Source organism: Fundulus heteroclitus, chromosome 1 (genome assembly GCF_011125445.2).
Source record: "Fundulus heteroclitus isolate FHET01 chromosome 1, MU-UCD_Fhet_4.1, whole genome shotgun sequence".
Lineage (NCBI taxonomy): Eukaryota > Metazoa > Chordata > Actinopteri > Cyprinodontiformes > Fundulidae > Fundulus > Fundulus heteroclitus.
The window spans coordinates 19,448,042-19,456,655 of NC_046361.1; the positions used below are offsets into that span (position 1 = coordinate 19,448,042).

An 8,614-nucleotide genomic window follows, 5' to 3' on the forward strand; every position below is an offset into this window, starting at 1 on the left:
TGTAGAAGTCCTGCATATTACAGAGCCTTTGGTCACAACAGTTATGATGTATATCATCAACTGTGTCCAGAACAGTTCTTAAAGTGAACTGTGTGGAAAGCAAAGAGGTTCTAAAAGTGACTACCACCTTTATATCCAGAATAAATATTTCATAATTTTATTAGTTTAGGGGGAAAAAAAAGTCAAAGATCCTCATAAGGCCAATCCATATGCATTAGACTCATTTTGAGGACTTTATCTCTCCATAATCCTGAGAAGCGACAAGGTCTCTTCATAGTATTGACTCTTAAAAGTCACCTATTCAAGAACCAGAATAAATGTTTCATAACTCTATTGTAGATTTTCAGAAAATACCAAGTCAAAGTTCCTTATGCCAATCCTGGATGTGCGTGATTCGTTCTGACGAAACTGCCATTTGTTTTGCAAATGATCCTTTGTTTGCAGTAGCTCAATGGCGGCGTTTGAATCTAAAACAAGCAGCTCCAGTCCTCATCTGTGAAGCCTGTAAACCATTAGGAACCTTTAAACCAGTAGTGAATCTAAATCAAAATGACATTTTCACACCGATAAAAACAACCAAGGCAGGGTTCCTACAGGTTTTACATGAAAACTCCAAACTTATCAAATAGTCCTAATCATTCGTTAAAAAAAAAAAAAAAAAAAAAAAAACACAAGGAAAGTTGCGGGGGAGGAAGGGATTTATAGGACCCAAGGAAGTCAGACATGAAGAGACAATGGGGCGGGGGAGAAAAAAAAAACTCTGAAGACAAACAGTTATGGTGTAGTTTTATTTTTATATACTTAATACCTGAAAGAAAAATCCCTAAGTGCCTATTTATTCAGACTATTGCAGACCGTGAGACCCCGATCCGGGTTTTCCTCGCTTCCTCTCGGCTGTGGTTAGATCAGAATCGCCTCTATACTCATTGTCCACCGTGAACCTTGAAGCAAAGCTCGGGCTCAACCAGGACTAGTATATCTGATCAATTCATCACTTCTGACCACAGCACGAAGCGTGGAGGCCCTGCGTGGGTTGTTTGTCGCCGGCTGCTCACCGCCACGGAGGCTGCAGGGCGCTTTTCCTATCATTTCCGACCGGAGCAGAGCCCAACTCGGGTCGGATCAAATAAGATCACTGTGTAGGTTTTAAGTATAATCTAAGCTTTCAGACATAAACACACACACACACCAACAAAGACAGACAAAAACGCACAAAGACGCCACATTCACTCACACTGGCGATCTCCATTCACACGCTATAAAGATTACAGCGACTTCCGCATCCGGGTTAAATGGGAAAAGCCGCGTGGAATTATGGGACATATGTTACCGATGGTGAAACGGCGCCACCATGTGGTCGTTTATAAAAACGCAACTTAATTTAAGTTCATGCACGTCTGTTTGTTTATTTAGTTTTTAAATTAAGATTTTGGAGTTCCACACTAAGTAAGACACAAATAACACGTACGATTGATCCGTCTAATTAATCAAAACTAAATACATCTTTTAATCTTTTTTTATTATTTGGTGGAAACATTTTATTTCTGATTTTGTACCAGTGTTTGCAAAGGACATTGACATACACAATAACAGAGGATGAAAACAAATTCAAAAGTAAGACAGAATTAGATTTTTTGGGGATCAATATATACATAAAAAACTAAGATACAAAAGTCTATAAACAGCAACTACTTTTCCCTGTATCGGTCTGAATAAATGTTATCGCAAATAAATAAAACATAAGAAGCAGAAAAATCTATATGTAAGCAAATTATGGCAATTTTTTTTTTAAAAAGAATCTGTAGTGCAATAGTAAATACATAGAACCATAAAAGTATGAAGTTTAATATGATAATACTTTAGTCTAATTTATTTAGTTGTTTGTAGCAGGAATAATCAGCCCACAGAGCAGGAAAACAGTCCTGACTGGACGTCAACAGAAATTGTCCCGACTGAATCCTTTTTCTCCTATTAGTATTTTCAGTTCAACTTATGAAAGACAAAATCATGAATAAAACTTTTATACAGAGCACACCAAGTCTGGGATTTCCAAAAGCAAACCACAACTGAGAGGATGTTTTCATCTTTATCTTGGTGTAAGGAATTAAAAAGGAGGTTAATTGTTCCAAGCCCAAAAACCACATTCGGCAGGTAAGTGAAGTTGTTCTTTGGGAGAGGAGTCAACTGATAATAGCCCAGCCCCACATAAGTTTTAAGCTGTATTTGCGTCTGTGGTAATTAACTTATCTAGGATCCTGAGCCCTGTAGGGGGTTGTGTGGTAATCTTGAATGGCGTAATAAGATTTCAGAGTCTACTACCGCCGACTGCTGCTCGCAGCACACCAAGCCTTCAGGTTCCTCACCAACGACGACATGGTGACCTTGAATGGAGGAAAGCAACAGATCAGAGTGCCGGGCTGAGTGAGGACGTGGGACTCCTTTTAACGATGGATTGAACCTGAAACACGGTGACAGGGAAACAGTGGAGCTGCGTCTTCCTGCCATGGATGGATCAGGTGTTAAAAAAGTGAGTTCTCACTGTTGTTTGCTTTGAATCAGGGGGGCAAGTGAGAGGTCAGCGTCTGCCCTGGTGACCATCTGTCTGATGTTTGCCTGACTTTTGGTCAGCTCACAGTGAGTTTACTGTCCTGGTTTATTGTCATCCGTGTACAGAAATGTTTATGTTGCTGGGAGAAGGATGATAGAAAATATTAAATCTTTTCCTTCTGATTGCAGTGCAATGATGCGCCTTTGAATAGTACAGCGTGCTCTGCTGTTTCTAATCAGTGTCTAACTAAATTGAATGTGTTTGGGCCTCATAATAATCTAATTACTCTCTTGGTTTAATTTGGTCTACTGCAAAATTGTACTGTTAATGAAAAATAAGAATATTGCTATTCTCACATTTTTATTTCTAATATATAGAAATTGATTGCATAATGAGGTCTTCAGCGTGGTATTGCGACTGCGCACCAGGTTGCATAGTCTTATAAAACATGGGAGAGATGGTCAACTTTTCCTTTTTTATGCATGTAAATGTATAGACTTCATAGACTCAAAAAGAAAGACCCTTATAGCTGCATCACAAGCATGCCTCATGAACCAAAACCTGTTAAATATGTTATTGTGTAAGTTTTTTTTCTAAATTAGATTGTCATCTTGCACCACTACAATGTTTCCTGTCTTCACGAGATGTAAATCAGATGGAGTAGATTTTCTGTGTCACTCCATGTCAGTCCTGCAGGTTTGGAGCGAAACAATGACTTCTATCAGATCAGACACCTGACACGTTATCTCTCAGCTCAGCTTTCCTGCAGCGGGCCCTGGGGAGTAACAGGATAGGGAAGGGTTACTGTGTGCGTCCCTGACAGAAAAAGTGAAAGGCACAATCCCTGGGGACAAAAAAGACAGAGGATTATTATGCTCAGCTACGGGGCAGTTTTCCACAGAAACCTTTTCGACAGAGAAACCGATCGGCTGCGCCCACTTTGAAACTGGCTGCTCAGACAGTAAGTACCATCTGCTGCCTCCTTGGTGTGATCCTTTACCTTCAGGTTATCTGATTTCAGTGCGTGTGCCTGGGGGGTCACTATCTGAATGTGTAACAGAGGCTTTTATTCTCATTATTTCTGATTATAAGTATGTTCTTGCTTTCGGGTGAAGACGGTCGTCCCGAAGCGACACGTGTCTCTGACGAGGCCTGTTATATCACCTCTGTAAACAAAGCCGACCTGCTTAAGCAGCACGCCAGGTGCTGTCTTTTTTAGCCTTTATCTAATTATACCTTTTATCCAAGTGGATGCTCGAAACAGATGATTTAACATAACCCATTCTGGTTCATCAGGGTCATGCTTTGCACAGCGTCAGATTGTAAAATAATTCACTTGAAACATTACTAATGTGATCTTTTTCTCTCTCTCTCTCTCATTTACATTTGCACAGAAACCAGGATATGGAAATCACAAAAGAGGTATCACAAAGCACAGTCATGAGCAAGGGGGCACCAAAATATTTTTAAAGGGCTAAAAGGAGGCCATTGGTCATCTTGGGGTAGTAAACCAAAGCTAAAAGTCATAACAGCATGTCAGGAGTTTTTTTATGCTGCTTTCATATTTATGGGAGCGTTGCAAAATATGTACAATATGAAGGGGTAAAAGCTTGTGCACAAATTAATTATTGACTACATCAATATATAAAACTCGCCTCCTCCTTTCTTTTATCTGTGTACAAAATGTATTATGGGTGTAAAATGCCCTCTTTCATGGGGGGTTATTATGCTAATTGTAATATTTTAGGATGGGAGGGGGTCAGGAAGCTGCTTGAGGTGCTGGGGAAGTCACTGATGGACATAAAAGCGAGGAAAAAATTAATTGACATAAATAAGGAACTGCCGCACAATCTTGATTTAGAAAGCGCTTTGAGAGAACCACAGCTGACAGAAAGTGCTGCACATAACTGTAAACTATAAACACACATGAAAAGTATAAATATCTAAATTATAAAAGACTAAAACACAATAAAACCCACTGGTAAATTAATATAAAAGTTACACATTTGTATGTATATTAGGTATGGCTATCGCCACATTTATTCTGCAGGGAAAAAAAGGTTTAAGTTTTTATTACATAATGGTTTTGAGACAAATCTATTAATAAAACACGGGGGACGTTAGATTGGCTTCAAACTAAGTTAACGTTATCATTTACTACCAAATGAAAACACATTTTTTTCTTCAAGATATCAAAAAGTTACTTATGATTCGTACTTATGAGCCGTGCACACCCAGACAGCTTTTAGAACACATTTCTAAGATCTAAAAGTGTTTCAGGATCTAACTTTGAACTTTTCCTCAGACATGCCTGTTGGACATTCACCTCTGGCTCATAACTCTGCGGCCGACGGCAGCGCCTCTGAAATCATTCAGCTCAGAAAAATCAACGGCTCCTCTGCAGAGACGCCGAGCTACCAGAACCTCCACCGGGAGCTGCTGCTCAGCCACAAACGGTACGTGAGGTATAACCGGACCCGACCCCATGGTTGCAGTACTAGTGAGCCAACAATGCCAATAAAAATTCTGTGTTTTGCTTGGTTATCCCATTTCACTCTATTTAGTGAACAATCATAAAGCGTTCCAGTAGGACTCTCATCCTAACTTTCCAGTTATGAAGGTTTGACTTGCCATGTGAACCGCTGGTGCATTTGTCCACTTGTGCGGTGTAAATTCAAGCTCTTTTATTTGGACTCTCATGCCTGAAAGCGTGCCCAAAGCCGCCTTCAAGTTTTGTTATAATGCGGGCCAGCCTTGGGTCCAGCACTGGCAGCATGTTCGCTTTCAGTGAGGCTGGTTGTGTGTTTCTTCTTTGAGTGAGAACTATCTATGGTCGTGACTGCTCAGAGGCCTGCTGCTGGAGGAGAAACCGGAGCTGAAGCGCGTTCTGGAGCAGCGCAGGCTGGAGCTTCACAAGGAGGAGGAGATGGCACAGCGACGGCCCTCCGATCTGGAGACGGAGCTCCGCAAGAGGCAGCAGAAGCTGCAAGAGGTCAGGAACGCGGCATCAGCACCTCAATAAATTGATACCCCATGCACTTTTGCCCATTTCTTCACCTTAATACCACATGGTTCGCTGTAGTTTATTGTGATAGTCAAACTCAAAGAATTGTGTTTGGCTTATTGTGACGTGGAAGAAAAGAAGGGTTCTCCACGTTTTTCCACATTGAAAACCTGGAAAGTGTTGTGTGCTTTTTAATTATGTCTGACACTGCTAAACAAAGTCCACTCCAGCCAATTGATTTTCAAAGTCACCAAATTATTGAATAAAAACTTAGTCCATCTGTAATTTATTGTACTGAAAGGATTCAGGAAAGGCCTTAAAGGTTTGAGTGGAGCACCAAAAATGTATTCCTTGTACTTCAGCAACACGAAGACCAGGGAATACAGCATCCAGGTCAGGGATAATGTGAACGGCTAGTTTATAGAACAATATCCCGAGCTTTGAACACGTTGTGGAGCATTGTTCTATCCATCATCCTAAAGTGGAAATGGAACACGCCAAGACGATTGGTATCTCCACCAAAGATGGCAGGCAAACACATCACCCTAAACACATCATCCCTGTGCTAAAACATAGTGGTGGCAGCATCATGCTGTGGGGATAGCTTTTTTTAACAGTTAAGGGCTACAAAAGAGCCGAGATGGGGTGGACGTTCACACTCTAGCAAGACAAGAACTGGAAAGGTTTAAAACGTAGTATATTAAAGCTATATATGCTGTTTTAAGCCTTACAAAGTCAACTATAAACATATATATATATATATATATATATATATATATATATATATATATATATATATATATATATATATATATGATGAGATTTTGCCTATGGCACTAGAGAAATGAAATATTAGATGTTTTCTGATGCTATTTTTCCAACCCGGAAGAAAGAGGCATTGTTTAGGGAACAGCTTGTCTTCACTGTCTTCACAAGAATTACTCAGGCATGCACGATTCAAGCAAAACACCAATGTGGGTATGCTTTTGATGAAGGAATAGAAGTGGTAAAAGCTCAATTTTTTTTTATTTTGCACGATATAGGCCTTTTAATGTGTTAGAATGATCTAGTCAAAGTCCAGACTCGAGTTCAATGGAGAACCTATGGCAAGACCAAAAGATTGATGTCTATGAGGCAGTCTCCATCCAATCTGGCACACTTTGAACTAAAGTGTGTAAAGAATAATTGCCAAAAGGGTTAATTTCGCTGATAAAAATACATGCCGAAACAGAAAAAAAACAAACTACAAATTTTAAACCACATAGAATATTTTCCTTCCCAGTCACAATCATGCGCGTCTTTGTGTTGGCCTATGCCATATAATCACAATAAAATGAACAGAATTTTTCTTCGATCATTGTCCAACTCACTTATTGTCTTTTGCTTTTTAACAGTACGAGCAGGAGGAGATAAGGCAGCGGGAAAACCAGAACAAGATCCCAGAGTTTGTCCGTGTCAGGGAAAACCTGAGGCGCACGCAGACGTTCGAGCAGCCCTGATCCGCTCCCATCAGCCAGTGCAGCCTCTCACCACTGTGGCCCTAAAAAAAAAAACTTTTATGCTCACTGCCTACTGAGCTGCAATAACACCTGTATACCAGAGACATCCGCATAATTTAACATTTGCTCTTCCACCGTGAATTTCAATTAGAAATGTATACGTGGAGGCCAAAACTTTTGTCCATCTTAAAAAACAACCTTTATTTAAACTCGTTCATAGATTTGTTTCTGGTGAAGGAGTGAAGAGCTCAGTTTTTTTTTTTTTTATTGTGAATTATTATTGGCTGAGTGAAAGCAACAATGTTCTGATGCTGAATGTTTTTTTTTTTTTTTATGTTTTTTATCCTCACTAATCTACCTGTTCTAACATAATCAGTTTTCCTGTTTCAAGTATACAATCATCATTAATGTCAGGTCCTTTACTTTATTGACAGAATATTTCCAATAGCACTGTTTTGTATTAGCAAGAACCTCCTTCAACATTACAAAACAAAAAAAGAATACAAGTTTGTTTACCTGTTCCTGTCATGACTTTTGATTTTTAGTTTGTCTGTGTGTGTGTGTGTGTGCTGTGGAAATAAAAAGGTTTTATGGTTTGGACTGAGGCTTTTCTGTACCAGAGCCATCCAGAGCGCAGCGGGGATTGATTTGCAGGCAGCTCCTGTCCCTGAGGACTCGCACAGTTCTTTCACAGGGACGTGGGACTTCGTTTAATTAGCCGATCTTTTCATTCCATCGTGGGTAGAGGGGAGGAAGGACGGGCCATCTGCTGGAGGCTTTTAGGAATGTATAAGCTGGGAATGCCCAAGGGTCTGATTGAGGCACTGGAGACATTCTGGATGGTCGCACAAGCCTGCAGCTGAGGGTTAAAACAGGTTGTTTGGACTATTTGGAGTATTTTAGTGGCAAATACAGGACACAAACTTCATTTATTAATTCTGACTTTGAGCCTCACTATTATGATTGAATGTCAGAATTCTGACAATGAAAGTTTAAATTATTACTTTCTATCTAATAATTGGGACATTGAAAGTCGAAATCACCACTTTATTAAACTCAAAGTTATACAATTCCATATCGTTTATTTTCTTTCAAGGGGCAGAAATGGGCCTCCACAATTTTCACAGGTTTCAAACATTTAACTATACTAATTAAAAAGATGGCTCCACATATCGACTTTGAGGCACCAGCAAGGGGGAGGGGTGGCTTAGTGGTCAGAGAGCAGGGCGCTTGTGTCCAGGAGAGTCTGCAAGGTTCCTGGTTCGGTTCCCACAGACTGCCATTCTGGGTCCCTGAGCAAGACGCCGGGTGCAGCACAGTAACAGCCCACTGCTCTGTAAGGGATTGGTTAAGATGATAAATTACATTGGAATATATGTCGCAATGACAATAAAGATGATTATGATTGTTGTTATTATTGATATTTAAAGTTATAGCTGATAACAAATTAATTATGGAGTATTTCAAGGCTTTCTAAGTTGATAAACTAGCAGAACAAGATCCATAGAGGAATGACTTGCATTTACAGGTCTTAATGCAATAGATCTAAAGCATAACACTTCA

General features: G+C 39.9%; 1 protein-coding gene and 1 non-coding gene across 3 annotated transcripts; one reads left to right on the forward strand and one right to left on the reverse strand.

Annotated features, from left to right (window-relative positions):
- Positions 1-900: 900 nt before the first annotated feature.
- Positions 901-1,217, reverse strand: LOC118564859. Its single transcript, XR_004932074.1, has one exon.
- A 1,073-nt stretch (positions 1,218-2,290) lies between these two features.
- Positions 2,291-7,651, forward strand: zgc:195245 (uncharacterized protein LOC565483 homolog). 2 transcript variants are annotated; one of them, XM_021320527.2, is made up of 5 exons: positions 2,291-2,527; positions 3,943-3,970; positions 4,854-5,004; positions 5,396-5,540; positions 6,947-7,651. In XM_021320527.2, the coding sequence occupies exons 1-5, from the start codon at positions 2,504-2,506 to the stop codon at positions 7,049-7,051; spliced, it is 453 nt and encodes a 150-aa protein (XP_021176202.1). In that variant the 5' UTR covers positions 2,291-2,503; the 3' UTR covers positions 7,052-7,651. The 2 variants fall into 2 exon arrangements, with proteins under 2 accessions (XP_021176202.1, XP_012726064.1); XM_012870610.3 differs by lacking the exon at positions 2,291-2,527 and adding an exon at positions 2,549-3,509.
- Positions 7,652-8,614: the final 963 nt, after the last annotated feature.

Excerpts from the sequence above, each read along its gene's own strand:
- zgc:195245 (XM_021320527.2), top strand. The coding sequence starts at position 2,504 with ATGGATGGATCAGGTGTTAAAAAA. Across the intron at positions 2,528-3,942 it reads ATGGATCAGGTGTTAAAAAA|AAACCAGGATATGGAAATCA; the intron begins GTGAGTTCTCAC and ends ACATTTGCACAG. Across the intron at positions 3,971-4,853 it reads ATATGGAAATCACAAAAGAG|ACATGCCTGTTGGACATTCA; the intron begins GTATCACAAAGC and ends ACTTTTCCTCAG.